Source organism: Rhinolophus sinicus, chromosome 17 (genome assembly GCF_057876585.1).
Source record: "Rhinolophus sinicus isolate RSI-liver-muscle chromosome 17, RSI-T2T, whole genome shotgun sequence".
Classification (NCBI taxonomy): domain Eukaryota; kingdom Metazoa; phylum Chordata; class Mammalia; order Chiroptera; family Rhinolophidae; genus Rhinolophus; species Rhinolophus sinicus.
Genome location: NC_142517.1, coordinates 207792631 through 207815267, shown reverse-complemented (window position 1 = coordinate 207815267; position 22637 = coordinate 207792631). Strand labels below are relative to the sequence as shown.

Below are 22637 nucleotides of genomic sequence, written 5' to 3'. Positions count from 1 at the left end.
GGAGCCGGACAGGAAGAAGTCAGTGAGAGGCCGGTGCTGTGTGAAGCAGGAGAGGACAGAAGTTGACCCCCATTTCCTGAGCTCCGGATATTCATTCCCTTTTCTTTTCCAATTTCTTGCCCACCCACAACTCATTAAACCCTTCTGTGCCCTCCGGCACTCAGTGAAATAGTAGCAAAATTCCCTACATCTTCAACTTACCCTTCATGTTCCAAACCTGGCCCTTCCTGGAAGACACTGGGGGAAGGTGTGTATGCCTTGTTCCTCAATGCCACTTCCAAACCCATCGCCCTGCTTTGTCCTAACACCCTCTACTATGGAGCCATCTCGAATGCCAAGTTTAAGTTCAAAAGCGGTGATGCTACAAACCCTCTCGAGGCTACAGGCCACCACTTTCTCCCGAATCTCTTCAGAGCTGGCTGAAGGAGGCAGACAGTGGGACCTTCCTACGGATAAGACTTGGCAGGAGTTGCAGGACCGGTGTGATGGCTGTAGTGTGCAGGCCAGGTAGGGGTCGTGGACCTGGAGTGTTCAGGTGTGGAGGGGCTGAGGAGGGGCTGCAGGCAGAGGGTGGGATACGGGCCTCTGTAGGTTCTGAAGGTGGAACAATTCTTTGGCTCTGGCTCTGGGGGTCGGCTGCCTTTCCGCACATCTAAAGGTGTGTGAAGTGTGTCGAGTGAAGTCACTTCTGTGAGACAGCTCAGGGGCCAGGGGCGTGCAGGCTGCATGCCTTAAACTATCCTCGGGGCAGCAGGAGCCAGGCATGATGGAAAGCTCTGGAAATCAGTCCAACTTTACAGGACCTGAGTCAATGTGGGGCTGTGTCAATCCCGAGAGAGAGAGGGTAGAAGTCACAAAGCGCAGCAGCAAGACCCCCCCCCCCCCCACCCGAGATGGAGGCCTGAGATGTGGGTCAGGCCAGGGTCACGAGAAGCCTGTCAGGGGCCCTGGCCTGTAACTTGGTCACATAAGGGGCATGCCATTACCTTTACCTCAATTTACCTTTAAATTTCCCAAATCATTGTGTGTGTATTTACAATATATATAAGGTGAAACCATGTGAATTTTGGATGTCATTATCTGGAAATTTGCAATGTTTTAAAAATAATACCACAATTCTCAGTCAGTGAAGTATTCCAAATAATTCTGCTGGGTGAATTTTTAAATACACAGAGCAGAATGGTTCCAAATAATGAGAACTACCAAGTAGGTTCTAAGAATAAGCTCTCAAGCCGTTGAGAATCCCTTCAGCATATCTTACATGGCCAGGGCCAACAATTATTTAATTGTTTTGACAACTTTTCTATAATTATGTGTTTTAATATTGCATATTATGCCTTTTTCATCAATTTACCTCAGTTTACCTTTAAATCTCCCAAATCCATGTGTGTGTGTGTGTACTTACTATATATATATATATATATATATATATATATATATATATATACATATATAAGGTGAAACCATGTGAATATCCAGTATTTGACTCTTTTTGACCTACGAAAACACCACTTCCACATGGTTCAAACCTAAGATGCTTTTGAGGGCAGTCGAACCTCCCAACATGCCACTCACCATAGGACTGACACACCACATGCACCAGGGGGTAAGACTTCCAGAGGACTCGGTCACACCAGGAGGGCAAGTTGTACTTCATCTGCAAATGAAAGTCATACACTTTGTAAATGCCTGTTACTTTTTAGAAAATATATCAGTAGAAGATTAGCTCGTGGCCTCGGTAATCCTTGAATTCGTCTGCTGTTGGTTCTTTATAGAATTTCCCCAATTGGTGGCTTTAAACCTTTTCTCTTGCCTCAATCCCAAGCCCACCACCATGCCCCACACTTCCAGACGTCCTGGACTCCTGCTTCAGAGCCAGACTGTGTTGCCCGGCTGTGTTCCCCTACCTATCCTCCTCACTGTTTTAGAATCTCTTGTATTTTTACATTTTCTTACTTTTTTTCTGACTCAGATGAATCTTTCTACCTGTATTTTCTCCCCAGTCTCTGCTTATCTTCACCAGCTACTCATTTTAATAACACACTCCAACTATGGCTCCCCCGCCAACCCATTTACCCGCCAATCCACGTGTCTACTTATCCATCCATCCACCCATCCATCTACTTATTCATCCACTAACCTGTCCAACCACATACCAACCCACTCACACTTTCATCTACTCACCTGCCCGCCCATCCATCCATCCATCCATCCATCCATCCATCCATCCATCCATCCAATCATTCAAACAACTTTTTACCAATTGTCTTTCAAGAATGTTTTATTTTCATTGCCTCTACTTTTGGGCTGCCCATTTACTTCTTTTAGACTTGAGATACAACTTATATACAGTAAACTGTACTAATCTTAAGGGTATAGCTTAAAGAATTTTTATACTTGTACACGTCCATTTAACCACTACCCAGGTCAAGTACAGGGATTTGCTATCATTCCAAAAGGTTCCCTCATGTCCCTTCCATGTCAATTCTACCATCTCCTAAAGGTGAACACTATTGTGACTGATTAATCAATTAAATTGATTAATTTTGCCTACTCTTGAACTTTTAAATGGACTCATTCAGTATAGAGTTGACCCTTAGAACAACACAGGTTTGAACTGCATGGGTCCGCTTATACGTGGATTTTCTTTCAATAAATAAATAAAATTACAAGCAGAACTGTAAATGTATTTTCTCTTCCTTATGATTTCCTTAATAACATTTTCTTTTCTCTAGCTTACTTTATTGCAAGACTACAGTATGTAATACATATAACACAAAATATGTGCTAATCAATTGTTTATGTTATCAGAAAAATTTCTGGTCAACAGTGGGCTATTAGTAGTTAAGTTTTGGGGAGTCAAAAGTTATACATGGATTTTTGATTGCATGGGGGGGTCATCCCTAACCCCCATGTTGGTCAAAGTTCAACTGTCTATTCTTTTGTGCCTGGCTTCTTTCACCCATGTTGTTGCTTGTAGAAGTTCTTTTGTGTATTGTTGCGGTTGTATTCCATTGTATGTATTATAATGCATTTATCTATTCTACTGTTGACAGAAGTAGGGCTGTTTTCAGGTTTCGGACATTGTGAACAAAGCTGTTATAAACATTCCTCTATCTGTCTTTTGGTGAACAAACGTACTAATTTCTCCTAAGTATCCACCAAAGTGGAATTGCTGAATCATGGGGTAGGTGCATGTGTGGTTTCCCAGAAGCAAGGAAATGGTCACTTCTTAACCTTGCAGTTCTCAGCATTAGCTGCCCTTGAGAATGACTCTTTTTCTGGCTCCTTTGTTATCTCTGCCTCTTCCTCTCATGTCTGAATAGATGACCCCCAAATCTGTCCATCGTTCTCTTCTCATCCTATACTCACTGCTTGTCTTCTCTGTGTGGAAAACTACCAAATGGTGACCCAGCTCTGGTGCGTCTCTTTAGCATCAATCTAGTATTTTCAACTGCCTTCTGGATGTTTTCTGAGATTTTCCACTAATATTATGCAATAAGTCTGAAAACAAGCTCTCTTTCTTTCCGCTCTAAGCCAGCCTGTCTTCTAATCTTCCAGTTTTTATTAATAGCACTCAGATCTACTATTATAGCCTGCTTTTCTCCTTTTCTTTCAGTTTCAGGTTAAAGCTTCCACCTGGTGTCTAGGACCTCCCCCTCTCCCATTTTAGGCCCTAGTGTGTCTGTTCCTCCTTATACTCAAGTCAAACCACTTCCAAATGTGTCCCCACGGACCTGCCCTGACAGTGCCTTTAAAGCAGATGACCCCGCTACACAGCAGCCAGTGGACACCTCACAAGGTTTCCTGCCCTGGGGGGTCTCAGCCTCCTTCATGGCAGCAGTCCTGGGTCTTGGCTCCTCCTCTCAGTTGGTTTTTCTTTTTTTTCTCTGTAAGTCCTGCTCTGTTCTAGCATCTCCCCAACACTTGGCCTTTCTCTCCCACTTCCGGTTCTCCACTTGCTGGAGTCCAGGTAACGCCCAGAAGGCTCTCAGGCAGCATTGTGAACCATGCTCCATTTCCCTGGGACTCTAGTGGCCCTAGAAAATTCCCCACTCTGGCATTCGGGCCCTCAGGACCCCACCACAGGGCTGGCTTCCCTGAGTTGGGTCCACTGGAAGGTGACAGATGCCAGAATTTCATGCCTCGGCATCTGCTCTAGCAAGTCTTTCTACCAGAAATGGATCAGCCCTCCTCACCCCTTGTCAAGTCTGCTTGTTGAAATCCAAGCTGTCCTGTAGGTATCACAAGTGGCCTCTCTTTAAGAAGCCTCCCTTGATCTTTCCCCGCCCTCACTGGTCAGTTCCTTGTCTGACCGCTCCTTACTGCATCTGGCATCACCATGTTCTCTCTCTCGTATCAGTTTGTGGTGCATTTGTCTTGTCTTTCCTACTATAAACTCCTTGGGGGCAGATATCTCACTCCCCTCTAATCTCCCACCACCTAGCAGCATGCCCAGCCCATTACAGGTCATCAGTAAATATCTGCTGAACAAGAGTGAAGACACGCTTTATTGCAGCTTTCTCCAAACACTGTTCTTTGCAACCAAGTGTCCTCATAAGATATTAACTGGTATTGTGACCAGCTGAGTTTGGGACATGAATTTCCTCACGGAGAACTATAATGCACATAAACCCATAAAGGCTCTGGTAAGTCCTGCAGCAAAGAAGCTAGTTTAATGATGATTCACTTGGCAGACTGGCAAGTGTATTTCACCCCAGGACTTTTTTTTTTCAAATGAGCTGTAGAACCCAGTTAAGAAAATAACGCTTGAAATCCTCTCAGTGTCTTAGAATACCTGGACAGAAGGTAAATGTCGTAAGAGTCATGAGTCCAGCTCCTTGCAATGTACAAGTCTGGTTGCCCAGCCTCCCTTTAAAAGAGGTTTTGGCTCTGTGACACAATAAATGTGTGATTTCTAGCTTTCTCTCTTTTCCTTTGTCACTCTGTTCGCCTTTATGGGAACAGACACAAGAGGTGAGATGTGCCAGTGGGGGGAAGCCGGAGGGCAGAGAGGGTGTTTAAGGAGAGGACTCACCCCCGTGGCTTTCTGCTTAGTGTAGGCGTATTTGTCCCGAGTCAGTCTCTCAAAACGGTAGGTGGGCGCGAACGTGATTTCTTCCTCCTCTGAAACCAAACACAACCCCGGTTTCAGCTTTCATTCCCTACATTTCACATCTGGTCATGTTTCCTTCTCCAGGCATAATCCTTCCCCTGGTGAGGACACTCGGGGAGCAGGGGAGGCAGAACAATGGCTGGAGAGGGCCCCGGAGAAGAGGACGGCAATCCTTACCAAAGTGCAGGAAAACCCTCTGCTCTTTCCTCTCCATAAGCAGCTGGTCGTGGGACAGCAGGTCTGCGTACTGCTGCTGCTTAATCTTCTGGATTATAGCTTCTGCCTCCTGCAGCAACGACATGGCCATTGGTTAGACACCCCCCACTTCACCAACATGAGGAGGCACGTCACCACCCGCTGCCCATTGCACCGGGTCCCAGAGCCCCGGACGCTGCCACAGAGCCTGGACGCTCCATGGGCTGCCGGGTGGGTGCTTCTTGGCTCCACCATTTTATAGAGAAAATCCTGCAAGAGTAGTGAAACATCAGCCTGATAATATACGTTTCTGGCGGTTCCAAATTTGCAAAGGGACATTGTTTTTTTTACCCTGTCTTTTAAAGTCATTTTATTACAATAATACTTCGTTAGGTAGGTAGGTTTGTCCCTCTTGCTCTCTCGCTCCCTCTGTGGGAACTGAGACAGCCTGCTGGAAGGCCATGAAAGGATGTGAAACCCCAGCCCCCAAATCTGAGGGCATTGGGCCTCCATGATCTGGGCTGGGACCCGGAGAGTCGGTGTGACATCCATGGGATACGCTGGCCTTGGAAGCCAGCAGTCCTCTCTCCTAAGACTTACGTTATACCTCTGCCATGGCCAGTGCAACTGGCCACCTCCTGGTGAGTGAACGGCTATGGCAGTCCCTTAGACTGTGAAGGGTCCCTGTCCACTCCTCCCCCATCTGCCCGCTCAGCAGGCAGGAGAGACGGAAAATTGCCCCGAGGAGCTTTTGTGAGGGAGGGAGTGGTGGGGAGGCAAGATGGGCACAAATGGGACCTAAGCTCCTCAGTATTTGCAGAGCTGCTATGGCAGTGAGGCCAAGGTGGCTGAGGGATGTGGGACAGCTGGGAAAACATCTGGGAAGTGGAGCCAGGAGATCTGGGTTCAGTCCCAGCTCTGTCAGCCTGTCAGCAATCTGTAACCGACCCAAGGCTGTTTCCTTAGCCTAACTGTGCCCCAGGGCCCTCGCCTTCTGTAAAAGTGGATCTATGTTTGCCATCCTCCCTCTCCCCTCACAGGATGGCAGCACAAAAGTATTCAACATCCGTGTTACACGGGGAAACACCAGGCTGTTAACTAAGGTCCCTGGGCAGACGAGCTCGGTTCTGCTCCCACACCTGGCCCCTGCCCCATCTTCCAGGAGCACCGAAAACAACCATGTCTGGTTCTGGACACATCCAGCAGCCACGTCTGTCCACTCTCCCTTCCCAGGGAAAGCTTCTCCCTCCCTGAGGCCGTGTCTGTGCCACATGGCTCCTCTGACTGCTGCCCATTAGCCCATGGGTGGGCATCCACCCTTAAAGAATGTCTTCTCAACAACAACAACAACAAAAAAAAGTAAGATACAAAGAAAACCACATGGAAATTTTAGAACTGAAAAACACACAATAACGAAAATTAAATCAAATAATGCTTTGAGGTAAAACAATAAAAACAATATAATATACCAAAAAAAATGTCTTCCTCAGGCTGGCCTGTGACCCAGGATTTGGGGAGTAAAATTGATCTGATCTCCTCAGACTTCAGTCTTTTCTGAGATCTGGGACTGGCAGGCTAAGGGGCTGTCATTGGCCAGCTGGAGGACCAGAGTGATGGTGAGGAAGGGCAGCCAAGACAGACAGGTGGGAACTAGGCATGAGCAGGGATGAACCTTCTGTGATGGGAACAGCGTTGAGTCCCAGAGTGCAAGTAGCTGCCTTGGTTCAGCCTGGTCTGTGTGTCTCCATGACCCTCTGCCCTGAGCTAACTCAAGTGAGCCCCTGTCCCAGGCAGCCCAGCCCCATGCAGACAGCTCCTTGCCCAGGTGGACAGCTCCACCCAGGTGGACAGTCCCTCACCCAGGTGGGTACCCCCCGCCCCAGGTGGACAGCCCCTCACCCAGGTGGGCAGCCCCTCACCCAGGTGGACAGTCCCTCACCCAGGTGGGTACCCCCAGCCCCAGGTGGACAGCCCCTCACCCAGGTGGGCAGCCCCTCACCCAAGTGGACAGCCCCTCACCCAGGTGGGCAGCCCCAGCCCCAGGTGGACAGCTCCTTACCCAGGTGGGCAGCTCCACACGATAGTTGAGATCCCCGAGCCAAAAGAGGTGAGTGAAGCGGTGAGTGATGTTAAACGGACTCAGTTTCTTGTCTCCCAGAGCCAGAAACCGGAGAATGTTCATATAGTTTTGGTTTCGCCTAATTAAATGACCACGCAGTCATCTTAGCACAGGGTTCCCCATTCCACCGTGGCAGGAAGTCAGAGGGGGTGTGGGGGGAACTGAAACTCAAATCTCCGGGCCCTGCTGAAACAAAGCACCTTTATGTGCAGGTGGGGCAAAGGGCCTTTCACGCTTAACTGGGAACACAGGGCACAGGCTCTGAGAACATCTGCTCTGCAGGCAATCAGAGCCATGACTATTCTAGATGGCTGTCTTCACGACTAGGCCACCAATAGGTAAAATGGGCTTTGATGTGAAGGGTGTTCCAGATGAGGTTTTCCCTTTAGAAAGGAGTGGTAGTTAGGCATCTATTAGGTTAATGACACAAGGAAATGTCCATCTGTCCTTCAGACAAGATCTATGCATGGGAGTCACCACTGTGCTGCAGTTGCCTTTGATGAAGCGATGGGGAAAGCCCTGAGAGGCAAACAGGTCAGGGTCCTAGCCCAGGGCCAAGCAGTCACTATGGTGTCTAGTCGGGGGTGTGAGGTCTGCCTGGATAAAAAACCCCAATGCAGGCTTTCCAGGAATCAATGCCATTACCTGAGTTTCTTTTCGCTTCCGGAAGTCAAGTGGCTGTTGACAAACCCCAAGGAAGTTCCATTGAACATGAATGACACGCCCACGGCTCCCTTGTTCCCTAAAGGGAAGGGAGAAGGAAGAAGTCAGAGTACCAGGCAGACCCGCTGAGTGGCAGGAAATCAAGGTGAGGCACGGTGATTACTAACGAGTGGAAGAAGCAAGTGTGGGAAAGTGGAGGCAAAGGAAGAAAGCTCGACAGCTTCATTTGGGGAGGGAGATGGGACAGGTGCCAGGGAATAGGAACTGAGATTCTTCCAGGCCAAGAAAACAGGGTGAATGAATGGCCCGCAGCCTTGGGGTTCTCCACAGGGCCCAAGGAGGAGGCTGCTGATGAACCCATCCTGGCATCTCCCTGCAAAGGGGCTATCCGTCACTCCACGTGCCAAGCAGGCAGGAACTGAGATGCAGCCAGAAGCCTCGGGAAGAAGATTCAGGAGGAGCCAGGGCCGGGTGGTCTGACCTCCTTCCCACCCAGCTAACTCCAGGTTCCCGGTGATACCAAAATCCACACCGAGACCACCTTTTTTTCGGTCAGTTTTACTCAATCCTGGACTAGTGGTTCTCCAAGTGTGTTCCCTGGACCAGCAGGAGCAGCAGCAGTCACCTGGGAACTTGTAGGAAGTGCACATTCTCAGGCCCCAACCTTGACCTGCTGAATCAGCAACTTTGGGGGTGGGGCACGGTGATCTGTCTTTAACAAGTCCTCTAGGTCAGGGGTGGGCCAACGCCGGCCCACTGACAGCTAAAATGGTTTTCACGTTTTTAAATAGTGGGAAAAAAATCAAAAGAATATTTTGTGACGCAGTAAAATGATATAAAATTTAAGTTTCACAACTATAAATAACATTTTATCAGAACACAGCTACACTCAGAGACAGAGTTGCATAGCTGTGACAAAGACCGCATGAGCTGCAAAGCCAACAATATTTACTATCTGTCTTTTTAGAGAAAGTTTGCCGACCTCCATTTAGGTAATTCTGGCACGTGCTGAATTCTGAGTACCTGCTCGGTCCAATACAATAGCGGCAAGCCTACTCATTGAGCCTGTGAAATGCAGCTGGTCCAAAATGAGAGGGGCTGTAAGTGTACAAGACACATCAGAATTACCAGCCGCAGTAAGAAAAGCAGAATGTGCACTACCTCATAATTTTCTTTACGAACGCCTATTGAAATGGTAGTGTTTTGAATGTATGAGGTCTGATAAAATGTACTATTAAAACTGACTTCACCTGTTTCCTTTTCCTTTCTTTCATGGGGCTACAAGGAAATTTAAAATGACCCACAGGCTCCCGTTCTGTCTGGGCTGGATGGGGCTGCGTAGAGCATGCACCGAAGGACCTCGGGGATCATCCCCTCTGCGTCCTGGGGGAGGGGCCCGGTGGGGGCAGCGGGCGGCCCAGGCAGGGATGGAACAAGGATCAGAGGAGGTTCCTGAGCAGCCGAAGGGCGTGGGCTTCAGAACAGGGCAGCCACTGTAACAGGAAGGAAGGAGGGACCAGTGGGTGTGGACACGGGCAGCGTGCGGTTTGTCAGCAGAAAAGCTGAGAGAGCGTTCACGTTCAGTTGTAGCAATCCTTCTATTTCCTGTTATCTCTGAGACTGTCCCGTCCCTGACTCCAAACCACCAGAACCACTGGCCTCGCCCTCACCACCACCCACGGCCCGTGTGGGCGCACCTGCCACACACACTCACAGACAGACTCACATATACAGACTTGCACACACTCACACTCACAGTTACACCCACACAGACTCACACTCACACACTCATGCAGTCTTCCACTCTTATTTCAATACTCTGAGGCACCCTGCTTGGTCCCACAGGCTCACAGCTGATACCAGCGTTTCACATTACACCTGGGTCGCTCTTGATCTAAACCAGGGGTCCGCGACCTACACCAATGGCCAAATTGAGCCCACAGCCTGTGTTGTTAATAAAATTTTATACAACAGCCCTTCCCATTCATTACACACGTCTGTGTTTGCTTTTGTGCGTCATCAGCGGGTACGAGAACTGACAAAGCCTCGAGTATTTACTCTCTGGCCCTTGACAGCAAGTCTGTAGTCCTAGGTCCCTGCCACTCAAGGTGGGGCCCAGGGACCAGCGGCATCGACACACCGGACGCTTGCTGGAAACACAGACTGTCAGGCTCCACCTCGGCCCTGCTGTATCGGAACCTGCCTTTCAGCCAGTACCCAGAAGCACTGGTGTCACCCCAGGTGAGTCTCAGCTGGGGGGACAGCCACCCGGTGTGCCCAGGACACGAGACTGTTTTCAATTCGGGGACGTCCCTGTTGGGGCGGATGGGCGCGGCTGTCGGCAGGAGTGTGCTGTGGAGAAGACTCCCTGCTCACCCAGTGTGTTGGCGATGCCCGTCTTCACGTTGTCGGTGCAGATATGACTGATGCGGTTCTCGTGCTCCGGCTTGGCCAGTACCACAATGCGAATGTTCCAGAGGGTGTGGATGGCAATCTGGTGGGAAGGACATTGTTGTGACCCTCGAGGGCGCAGTACCTGACCCCAGCCCTCACCTCCCGGGTGTGGGGTTCCCTGTCTGTAATCTCTTTGGGGGCTCCTAAGGATGTCCCACAGATGAGACAAAGTATCCTAAAGACGAAAGCCTGGATGACAAGGCTCGATGAAGGGTGATCCACAAGCACAGGCAGGGGTGAGGAAGGACCCCGGTGATTTTTCAGCAATGCCCACGGACCCCATCGATTCCTGAATACAGGTGCCCCTCTCCGGCCCTGGAAGTGAGGGGACCACTGAGCACGTACGCATGTTTGGAAGTTGAGAGCCCGTAGGCCGAGCCCGCCCTTGCCTCTGAGACGCTCGTGGCTGGCTTTGCAAAGTCCACTGCCCCCGAGTCCCACCCAGGGCCGTGGCCAGATGCTCACTGTTTTAAAAGTCATGCTGGTGACTTCTTGCAGGGAGTGTCTGAGTATCTCCAGCCACTCCTTCTCTCCCAGGGGGTCCTCCTGGGTGCCGATCACGTAGATGTCGTGGGGGATGTAATCAGCGGAGTCATCCCGCGTCTTTCCCTGCCCCTTGGAGAGAAACCAGGACGTGATCTTCTTGGGAGGGGGGGCGTTACCTTCAACAGCAAAACCCAACACCAAGTGAGTCATTGGTACATCAGAAGAATGCAAAACAGAGGTGGGGGGAACATTGGGGTGGGGGGGAGTCACAGTCACGACAACCATTAAGGCCCCCCAACAAAATACCTTAGATGGAGAACTAGGTACCACTATCCCCCCGGGTGTCAGGCAGGGTCAGAGGTCAGTTACACTTCTTTTTAAAGATAATGTTGTTTCAAAGACTAGAAACACTAGAAGATTCCATGTGGTGTCTGAAAGTAGTTGCACAAGGTGTCAAACACCAGCTAGTCTTTGGGGTGACATCAATAATTCAGACAGACTCTTTGAGGATTTTACATTCTGGTGGTCAGATGGCCCAGTAGGTTGGCAGGTTTAGGACGGGGTTTCTAGCCAATGGTTGGGAGACAACAATGGCTTCCTTGCAAGAGATCTCGGCCAAGATCTGAGAGATGTGAGGGTGTCAGGCAAAGAAACAGGAGTGTGGAGAGACATCCCACTCCAATTTCGAAAAATGAGTTGAAGTAACTCAATAAGGACACAATGAAAGAGTTATCTCTCCTCTCAATGCCCTGGAAGGTTGAGGAAACTCTTGCCCCAAAGACGTAACCTTCTTGGCTCACAAGTGCCAGAAAACCAAGAACTGAAGTACTATGACCACCCCTGGGTTCTGCTGCCCTGCGGCTCACGGTGGGAGGGTGAACACTGGGGGCTGGTGGTCTCTGCCTGGGGAGACCCTCCCACCCTGCGCTGGTGGTCTCTGCCTGGGGAGACCCTCCCACCCTGCGCTGGCATCGCCGGCTCCCTCACATTGTCTTCTGTGTGAAGATCGCCCCTGCAGTTGTGCAACAGGACGGCCTTCAGCAGACCCAGTCAAATCTAGACCTCTGCGCTCACAGAGGAAAACATGGAAAGGGGCCACGTGCCCATGCGCATGACCCCGAGTGTGAGAGCTGGCGAGATCAGGGGGCCAACAGGAAACACTGGAGGGGACAGACGGGGAGGAAGGACACCAGGACGTGCACCAGAGTACTACGGCAGGGCCGCCGTGGCCCTGGACTGCCTGGGCATGACGGCCTGAGAGGGGCTGGCGGCTTCTGGAGTCAGGGTCAGGAGCTCTCGACTTCCCCGCCAGAAGCCTGGCCCGCCCTCCACTCAGCCGACAGGCCAGGAGTCACACACTGTGTTTTCATTTTCAGTGAGTGGCTGCTGCTCAACCGCTTCCTCCCAGATCCCCTGTGTCGGAAGTGGGGTGGCCCTGACTCTGCTCAGGACCAGGTGGGGGAGACAGACACCCAGTTAAATTCAAATCTCAGATGAACAACAGATAATTTTTAGAATAAGTATGTCCTATGTAATATCTGTCTACCTGAAATTCAAGTTCAACTGGATAGCCTGTATCTACTTATTTTTTCATTGCCAGCTGAACACTTACACTAAATAATTACTTAGCATAATTTATATTTAGTATATAAACATATATTGGTATAAGTATATAGTACATATATTTAATACAATATATATTTGGTATTTAGTATTTATTTCTAGCTGAATAGTTACACTAAGTAGTTATTTAGTACAATATATATTTGGTATATTGCATTTATATATTTAGTATATAACATGTATTAGTATGTAAATATTATAATGTATACATTTAGCATAATGTATTTTTAGTGTGTGTGTGTATTTATTTCTAGCTAAACACCTAACTAAAACATTATTTGTTTATAAGAAATTCAAATAAAATTGGGCATCCTCCTCTCTCTCTCTCTCTGTCTCTCTGTCTCTCTGTCTCTCTCTCTCTCTGGCAATGCTGCTTAGGGGAAAAGACCTTCCTGCAGGCCTGGGCCGCTAGGTGAGTTGCCTAAGGCTGGCAGGTACCCAAGGCCCCTTCACCTAGATGTTCAGACTCTCTACATCAAACTTCCCAACATAGACGTGCAAAGTCACCCACTTCAGCGGCACTGCAGGTGTGAGTCCTAGAGCTCATTCCTTTCACCCAGGGTCTCAGGAACAGGGTGCAATTCCCTAGAACGGAGGCTGTGCCGCTGGGCTGAGGGCTGGGGGTGGGGGAGACAGGTGTGCCCTGCCCTTGGAGGATGCCTGTGGCAGGAAGCGGAACCCAAGGGGAGGCAATGGCAGGCGGTCCCACCTACCCATGTTCCAGGTGCCGATGAAGATGGTGATCATGTCCGGCTCCGGCTGCTCCGAGTGCTTGTTCTTCATCTGCTGGAGGAGCTGGCAGAAGCCTTCTCTCTTCTAGGGGTTCAAGGGCAGACAGACTCAGAAAGGCCTCTGCCTTCCTGCACCTTACCCTTTCAAAGGGTTCATCAGCTTCAAGAACACTGACGGGGCACAATTCGGTACGAACTTCCAGGAGGACACTCGGGGAATATGTGTCCAAAGTCTAAGCAAGTGGCTTCTCTGTGAGTCAGCCGTTCTGCTGCAAGGACCCGACTCTAAGAAAATGTTCAGGAACCGAACAAAGACCCAACCGTACCATGGGAACTGCAGCACACGTTTCCAAACAGGAGAAATTAGATGCAAACTTAATGTCCAGTCTTAGGAAATGAATTGATTATCATATTATGGGTCATCCATATGCTAGAACACCGCAGGGTTTTTAAATTTTGGTGCAGAAATACTCTATCAACAAGAATAGATGGTCAAAATATAGTGTTGAGTATGAACAGCCAATTGGTAAAACATTATGAAGAGCATCATCGCATTTTTACTTTTCTTTTAATCCTGAACTATATAATCTAAGGTTTATTAGTGGTATACGGGTGTTTCTATTTTAAATTTTTTGCTTATTTGTAACTTTTTCACCAATGAGAACAGATTACTTGTTTAATGAAAGACAATTTAAAGAAACTAATTGAAAAGGAAAGAACACATGAAGGCTGTCACAGCCTCTTTAATATGAAGTCTTCATTTAGTTGTCCTGGGTACGCAGTGGGGCACAAAGCAATGCGGCCTCTTGTAGCGTACAGTCAAATATAGTAAATACACATACATAAAAATTTTGGATTATACCATATGAAATTACCAATATTTACTTGTTCCAGGCCTACCAAGATGGCAATTTCATATGATTCATCCTAATAATTGCAAATCTCAAGAACTCCCCTCTGAAGAAACCAACTCACAAAGATGATTCTAGAATGGCTGTCTTTCCGGAAACCTGCCTTTCGTTAGGGATGGCTCAAAATCTGGTGCCTCCATTTACTGTTGAGTCTCAATCCTGAGCTTGCAGCAATGGGCAACACTGAGTTTTGGACCTATGTCCCTGTGTCTGGAACGATGCCCGGCCAGGCTCCACCTTCCATCACCTGTCTGGCCCCCACTTCCTTGTTTCTCCCAGCACCTTCTCTATCATCCCTCCCAGTCCTTCCCACCCTCTTGGCCAGTTCTGGGCACCCCCAGGCCTCCCACTGGCCTCCTACCAGCCCAGCCCTGCCACTTTGCCCACAGGGCAGGTGGTGGGGGCTATCCCTGTGAATGTGAACCGGGAGCCCTTGTCCCCCAGCCTTGCCACGTGCCGACCTGATGTGGTGGGAGCCCTTCGTGCCCTGCCTCATACACACCGTACACTGGAGGACAAACAGTAAGGGAGTGGGTTTCATCCCCTGGTTGGTACATCAGAGAAGGTATCAGGTCACAGAGAACCCTGCTCTGGCTGTACAGAGGCCCACGGAGACACCGAAAGACCCCGAGCTTTCCATCAGCCCACACCTCCTCTTACCCCAGGAGCCAATCCTGGCAGGGCGTCTCATTTCTGCAGCGTGAGTAATGTGTAGAAAGGGAGGGAGCACTGCCCTTCCAGGGTGCCCCAGAGGGCTTCCGACGGCAGCCCAGAGAAGCTGAAGGCCTCCCAATGGGGCTGGGGGCTGCGTGGACACAATGATAAAGGATGTACCCTCCCGAGCAGGCAGCGTGGCAGAGGGGGAAAACAGAGCTGCTGCTCCGCAAATCCCAGCTGGCCTGCAGCGTGTCCCCTCACCTTTTCGGGCTCAGCTTTCCCAGGTGGGAAATGGGTTGTGAGAACTGAGTGAGCTAATGGTGCAAGCTTCCAGGCACAGAGCCAGCCTCAGCAAACACGTGTCCCTTACTCCCCTCTTGGCCATCTTAGTAGCATGTTGTCACTTACTTTGGAGTCAGCAAAAACATATTCCTTTCGCAGGGTCTTCTCCTTCTCTGTTTCCACCAAAATCACCAACTTGTTCAGAAACTTCTGAGACTTGATGAGCTGCAGGACTTAAGAGAAACAGAAGTTCAATTATTCATTCACCCACATTCATTCATTCGTCACCCAATATGTATAGAGTCTCTGATATATATTGTGGCACCTATCGACAAGGCTGACTTTCCCATCCCCAAGCTGAGCACTAAATTGGTGCCTGGTCTCCCAGATCCCTTTGCTCCTGGCTGTTCTTTCAGGGAGGGGCTCGTGCTTGGGAACGGTGCTGCCTGGAAACAAGAGGTGGCCTGGCCAGAGCAGAGACAACAGGACTTTCCGTCTTTTCATTAGCTTCCCTCTCTCCTTTCCCTCTCTTTATCTCTCTCTCTCCCCTCTACCTCCTTTCCTTTCTTTCTCTTCCTCGTTTCCTTCTTTTTCTTTGCTTTCATTTTATACCTAAAATTTTCTTTTACTTCTATTAATGATAAAAAGGCTCCAATTTTTCTACAAGATTTGTACACATAACAGTACCCCCCAACCTCAGCTCCCTCCAATGTTCTTCTTCCTAGAAGCAACCACTTCCAGTTCTCTTAATGGATTCTTTTAGAATTTTATTCCGTGTCTCTAAACAGCATGCTTACGTCCTGATTTTGGTTTTAGGTTTTTCAATATTTCCTATTACATATTGACTTCCCACTATAGAAGATGAGGGTTTAGCTGTCTTTCACACATACAGCCTGTCCCCCCTCTCGTCCTTACCCTCCCCCCACCAATGCATAATGTTGCCCCCCACCACCATCATCCTCTCAATAATTATACCATCATTTTGGCCAGGTAAGTGGTCAGTGTTTTTTCATTATGACTGTGGAAATGCTATTGACAGACAAGCTGATTGCTTTCCTTTTACTATACACCTCTGTTTTTCCTGGAGCTAATAATTGCCATGTTTTTTTCATTGGTCCAAATTCTCTCAGTTTGTAACTCTCTTTTCTATGTGATCAAGCTGTTTATCAGTTTCATCATCCCCAGGGAGCCTCTCCCAGGGCCCCCGGGTCTTCTCCTCTCTGGACAGGTGACCTCTGGGGCTGATGCACAGCCATTATCTTCAGGTTTTCCTTCCACATCATCCAGAAACGCATTCGCCTCTGTCTCTCTTGCATTGGCTCCCATGTTTTTCTCTTTCTTGGTTTATGCCCCAGTTTTTGGTGGAACAAAATCTCTAGCAGCTTTTCAAGAAAGGGAGAATGGGTGATAAGTTTCTGGAGGCCTTGTGTGTCTGAAAACGCCCCCCTCATGCTTCACTAACAGAACTGTTGAGTTTGCAGTGATCTTCCTCAGACTCTGGAGACCTTGCTCATTCTAGTGTGTGGCACTGCTGCTGAGAAATGCAATCTTGTGCGAATCCGCCTGCAGGAGAGAGTTCCCATGGCAGGCCTGCCTGCTGTCCTTGGAAAGCCTGCTTGCGAGGCGGCCCTTGGTTGGCATCTGGAACTTGGATTTGGGGAGGGTTCCCAGCATTGACTGACTGATGAAAGCGGCTCACTGTGCCTACACTGTACAAACAGTGTGGTATAGGCTGAACACCTGCTTTCCTCCTGGGAGTCTGGGATTTGGGTTCGTGCCAGGCAGCGCGTGGCCACATGACCAGCCCCAGTAAACCCCTGGGTGCTGAGCCCTTTATGAGCTTCCCCGGCAGACAGCACTTCACACATGTTGTCCTTTTCCTTTTCTCCTACTTCCTCCTCTTCTTCTTCCCTCCTTCTTCATTTTTATTTTGTTTCCTGAATGCTCCTTTTAAAACAGCATTCTGTTGTTTCGTGGGCCTATTACTTTTAACCTTCATAAATTGTTTCCTCCAAGTTTTTTGTCTTTTTGCTCATTTTTGCCCTGAGTCTGAATGTGTCCTATTCCAGGCTTCCCTCCATTGTCTGGTGATTCTTGGCTGCCAGTTCTCACTTGGCAGTGAGAGAGGGGGCCTGTTGAACAGGGCTTCTCTGCTGAGTGGTCTCATGGCTGATTCACAGGGAAACCTCTTCATGGCAGTTTCTTTAGATTTTTGCCCCTCTGATGGTCACGTGCTCCAGAGAAGAATCTTCTAGTCTCCTGCCTGCGGGGTGTGGGCCTGGCTGGCAGCATCCTGGGTCAGGCAGGGAGGCAGGCTGTGTCTCAGCATTCAGAAAGTGACGTTATTTAGTCCTCTGTTTCCAGCAGCTTCCCCTGCCCTCACCAGGCCTGGTGTCCCCCAGTCCTTTACCTTTTTTGGAGACTAAACATCCAGTCTTCTGCCGAATGAATAAGGGGCAACCATGGTCTAAGTGGAGTGCAGAGGAATCTGGTGGGTCTAACTCTTTTTAAACAGATTTTCATCCAATTCTGCCACTGATAGCCCCACCTTCACCCCCACTTCTAGGGGCCCCTGATGCTATCAATTCCTGCGCCCTTTGTGGGTTCTGTGGTATGAGTCAGGTGTCTCAGTTTTTCCAACTACTTGCTTAAAACTCAGCTTTTTTGGTTCCTATAAGTTGGTTACCATTATCCGTCTGCTTTTTCTAAAAAATTTTTTTGGGGGAGGGTAGGGGGATAGTGGGGAACAGTGTGCTTCTCCAGGGCCCCTCAGCTCCAAGTTGTTGTCCTTCAATCTAGTTGTGGAGGGCGCAGCTCAGCTCCAAGTCCAGTTGCCATTTTCAGTCTTTAGTTGCAGGGGGCACAGCCCACCATCCCATGTGGGAGTTGAACTGGCAACCTTGTTGTTCAGAGCTCGCGCTCTAACCAACTGAGCCATCCGGCCGCCCCTCCATCTGCTTTTCAGCATTCAGAATATTATTGTCATCATTTTCTTTGACCTGTGAGCTTTGCTTTTAGAAAGGGAGCTGACGATAGTGTGTCTATTTGGCTGCCATCTTGACTGGAAGTTCCACCCAGGGGACACCATGCACGTCTTGTGTACTCGGAAATCCCATCCTCCCGTCAGCAGCAAACATCCCATGTTGTGGTTCCTACTGGGAGGTCCGCCTGGGAGGTCACAAGACTTTCCCAAATCTGCCACTATTCAGCCAGGTCTCCTTCCCTTTGAATTTCTGGTTTTCCTTGACATCCATTTGCAAGACTGTGTGGTTGCCCCCAGGATGTGACATCTTGCTTGATCAGAATTAATGTTTTAGCAGGGCCAGTAAGTGGCCCACCTGTTTCCACACTTAGTTAAATAAAGCTAGAAGCTCTTTTTGGTTCCTCTTTCCTCTTCCTCTCATCCATCAGCAGATATGAGCAGTTTCACCTCCAAAACATTCCCGATCTGTCTACCTTTCCCCATCTCAAGCCACCAATCTCTTGCCTGGCTACTGCCATGGCCTCCTAATTGGTCCCCCCAGCTGCGTCTACCTCCTAATTGGTCCCCCCAGCTGCATCTACCTCTGGACATAATTTATTCTCAGCACAGCAGCCACAGTTCACTTTAAAGTGGGACCACACCACTCCCCTTCCTGAAACCTCCTAACGGTGGCTCAGCTCACCAAGCCCCCGTGACTGGTGCTCCGTCTCTGCATCATCTACGTCCCAGTCGCTTGGCCTTCTCCCACACCAAGCTTTCTCCCGCCTTGGCACCTCTTTCCCTGGTGTTTGCACAGCCAGCAGCTTCTATACACTCAGGTGTCAGCTCAAATGACACTTCTCCATTACTGTCAGATGATCCTATTCAAATTCCCAGCCTAGAGTTCATCCCCTGACTCTTTCCTGGTGTGTGTGTATATATATATATATATATATATTTGTGTAGTTGTTTGTTTTCTCCGTGACTTGACAGTAACCTCCCTGGCTTGCTCACTTCCGCATCCCCAGCACCTGGCACATACGAGTGGCAGCCACTCAGTGAGTGAATACATTATGATTTCCTCAGACAGCAGCTGGCTTTCCCTATGCATAGAAAGCCTTGATGGGAAAGCTACCAATAAATATGGTGACTGGAAGAGGCAAGGAAGTTCCAACACCTGCCACCAAAGCATTCCTCCTAGTGGGCAGCACGTTGCAATAATAACCGTGACTGGAAGCTGTGGGCCAGGACTGGCTAAGGACGTGCTTCATCCCACTCGCCCCCACAGCAGCCCCATAGGAACCCCTATTTAATAGACATGGACATGGAGGCTTCGAGTAGTTAAGTAACTTACTCAAGGTCCCATTATCAAGCCATGAAGCCAGGACATGAATCCACTACATCAAGCCAGTTTACCCAACACACTGCCTCTCAGTGACAGTTACAGAAGACACGTAAACAGGCAGCCACGTGAACTGTGTTATTTCAGTGGCCTGGAATGCATCCACTCATTAACTCATTCACTGACTCAGTACATATCTATTGATCACTTACTCTGTACCAAGCACTGTTCTAGACTCTGGGGATTTAGAAATGAGTTTCAAAAGATCCACTTCTAGGCCTCTGTGGAGCATGCGTTAATCGATTTTGGGGGAGGGGGGCCAGGGATTTATAAGCCACGTTGCAAGCACCTCCATCAACTGGCAATCCCTGCTGGGTACCACATCCTGCGCAGGTCAGGAGTCTGTAAGGTAAAGACCCTGCCGACTTTGGGGGAGGGAACTTGTGAACAGGTCATTGTGTTCGGGTGTGACAGGTGCCATGACCGAGGGTGAGCTGGGCTCCACTGGCCTGGAGGGAAGAGAGAAGCAAGGTGGGTGCATTCCTCAGAGAGTCAAGGCCACCGGGCTCTGGGCATCCATGCTTTTCTTTTAAGGTCTCACAAACCCGCACTGTAATAGTCCATTCCTGACTGGACCTGGGTTTTCTCAGGGCCACGTATCTCCAGCTTGGCTTTCACCCATCCCTGATCTGACAGAAACTTTCCTTCCCCACTGTCCATAATTGCACGAAGGTATCTATTCACCCCTCTAGTGGTAAGCCCGTCGGTGCTCTCCAGCCCTGACTTTGGCATTCAAAGCCCTGCCCACATCTGAGACCCCATGCTCCTCTGCCCTTCCCTGTAGGACCACAAGTTACATGTGACTTCCCTAACACCCTGCTCCATTCCTTGCACATGCCACTGTCTCAGTGCCAGGGCCCTCGCATGCCCTGTGCTTGGTGAACTCCTTCAGAGACAGAGCCATCTCTGTGTATAAAGCCTCCTTACACCAGCCCACGGCACAGCTAATCAGCCCTCCCCAGGGCCCACCTGGCCTCAGACACATCCTAATGTGCTCACATGTCAGCTTTCCCTTCGAAGCTGCTAATTCTCTGACAGAGGGCTATAAGTCAGGGCTGGCCCATGGGAGATGCTCAGAAGGAAAATGTGCATTGAATGAAACTGGCAAGAGTTCACTGTGCTTCTCAGAGCCCTGGGAGGTATCTCTTTCAGCCCAGGAACCTCAAGATTTTTTTAGAGCAATCAGGCACCCTTTGACAATCTCTTCATTCATCTTAGGTTTCTGCTTCTTCTTGTCAAAGTTGGGTCCATCCCTTTCAGTTGTAACTCACTTTTCACGACAGATAAGATGAACTCTGAACTGATCACTTTTAACGCAGCCCTTTCCCGCTCAAACCTTCAGTGAGTCCCCATCTCTCCTGCCCAAGTTGGCAGTGGACAGCAGCCCTGCCCGACACTGTGACCTCAACTCTGCATGAATATGACAGCTTGTCATGGTCCAGTGTCTAGGGACTTTATTTCCTGGTCCATCCTCTTCGCTGCTCTATTCTGCCTTCCTCACAGCTATGTTGGAAGAATCATTATGACAATGATGGTGGTGGGAGCAGCCAGTTTTATTGAGCACCTACTAGAGGCCAAGCACTACATACTTTTTTTTTTTTTTTTTTTAATTTTTATTAATTTCAGGTGCACAAGACAAAGCAAAACTTAGACGTTTATCATTTATATCCCTCACACTGTGTGAGCCCCCCTCCCCCTATCCACTGTTCCTCGCACAGAGCCAATACATTTCCACTGTCTCTATTCCTAATGCTGTACTCGGCTTCCTGTAACAATATACATACAAATATATAAGTATACATACATATATATATATATATATATATATATATATATATAAAATTATAGTTGTCAGTCAGTATTGTTCAGCTTCAGGTGTACTGTGCAGAGATCAGGCATCTACAACTACATACTTTAATGCTTACCTATTTAAGACTCACAACAGCCCTCCACGATGCTACTATACCCATTTGTCAGAAGAGTAAACTGAGGACCAGAGAGAGGACATTAGACCAAAGTCACAAGTGGCTGAGCTGGGACTCAAGGCTGGACTTCTAACACCTTTCTGGGCTATCTACGCTCTTTTGCTCACTGTACCCTACCTCCTACCCGGGGCTAGTCCCCACACTCCCAACCCACCTGCTGCCCTGAGAGTATCGCTCAGACCTCGGTGCCACACCCCAGGTGGGAGTCAGGAGCAGGAGGTTGCAGGATGGGGCAGGCCCATGGGGGGCAGACCTCCCTCCCCTGGTCTCTGCCTGGACACTTTGCCACGGGGCCAGTGCCACTGCTGGACACATGTGAGCTGCTGTCACATGCATTAACTCACCTACTCCCCAGGACAAGCCTGAGAAATCTAACATCATCATCATCATTATTACTATTCTCATTTCACAGATGAGAAAATGGAGGCACAGAGAGGTTAAGAAACCAGGCTAACGTGCTATAGCTAGCTAGTGCCAGAGCCTAGACTTGAACCTGGGCAGTCTAGCCCCTGAGCCCATCTGTGCTCTTACCCTCTGTCCCACTGTGCCCAGCACAGCATCTGACACCAAGTCGGTGCTGAGCACAGAATCTCCCTTCCCACCCTTCTGGAGATCTAACGCTAGGGGTTCCTAGGCAATGGGCATTATTGTAGGGCTTGGCTATTGGGCCAAATATCTACCATCTGAGGAACAGCTCAGGTGAGTGTTCTGAGGGGGTAAGGCTGTGGCTAGCGCCTTGGACCCTGTGTGGGACGTGCCACAAGGTGTCTGCTTCAGGGCTGGTGTTGCTGACCCAGCACAATGTTGGAAGGTCACTCCAGCTCAAAGGCTCAGTGACAGTGGGCCAACAGCGTGGACCTGCAGCCCAGGTTCCCTCCAGGGCACCTGTGTGGCAAGGCTAACGCAGCAGGATTTTCCCAACTTTCCACTCTGGCCATCAGCAGTAGTCTCCATCCGGCTAGAACCTGCCTCCAGGACATTCCATCCCACATGTCAGACTTTTAACAAAAATGAGAGTCCTCCACTTCCAAACAGTAGGAAAAAGGAAATG

General features: G+C 49.2%; 1 protein-coding gene across 3 annotated transcripts in view; it reads right to left on the bottom strand.

The window, feature by feature from the left end:
• The window catches only part of INPP5D (inositol polyphosphate-5-phosphatase D), a 110335-nt gene that overhangs the window by 19504 nt on the left and 68194 nt on the right, over nt 1–22637 (bottom strand). For all 3 annotated transcript variants that reach the window (XM_019739751.3, XM_019739749.3, XM_019739752.3), the window contains exons 10-18: nt 15364–15470; nt 13370–13472; nt 11013–11209; nt 10470–10587; nt 8076–8172; nt 7371–7509; nt 5294–5402; nt 5039–5127; nt 1576–1657 (exon numbers count right to left, since the gene is read on the bottom strand). In XM_019739751.3, the coding sequence (XP_019595310.2) occupies nt 1576–1657; nt 5039–5127; nt 5294–5402; nt 7371–7509; nt 8076–8172; nt 10470–10587; nt 11013–11209; nt 13370–13472; nt 15364–15470 (1041 nt within the window). The remainder of the gene's footprint in view (nt 1–1575; nt 1658–5038; nt 5128–5293; nt 5403–7370; nt 7510–8075; nt 8173–10469; nt 10588–11012; nt 11210–13369; nt 13473–15363; nt 15471–22637) is intronic.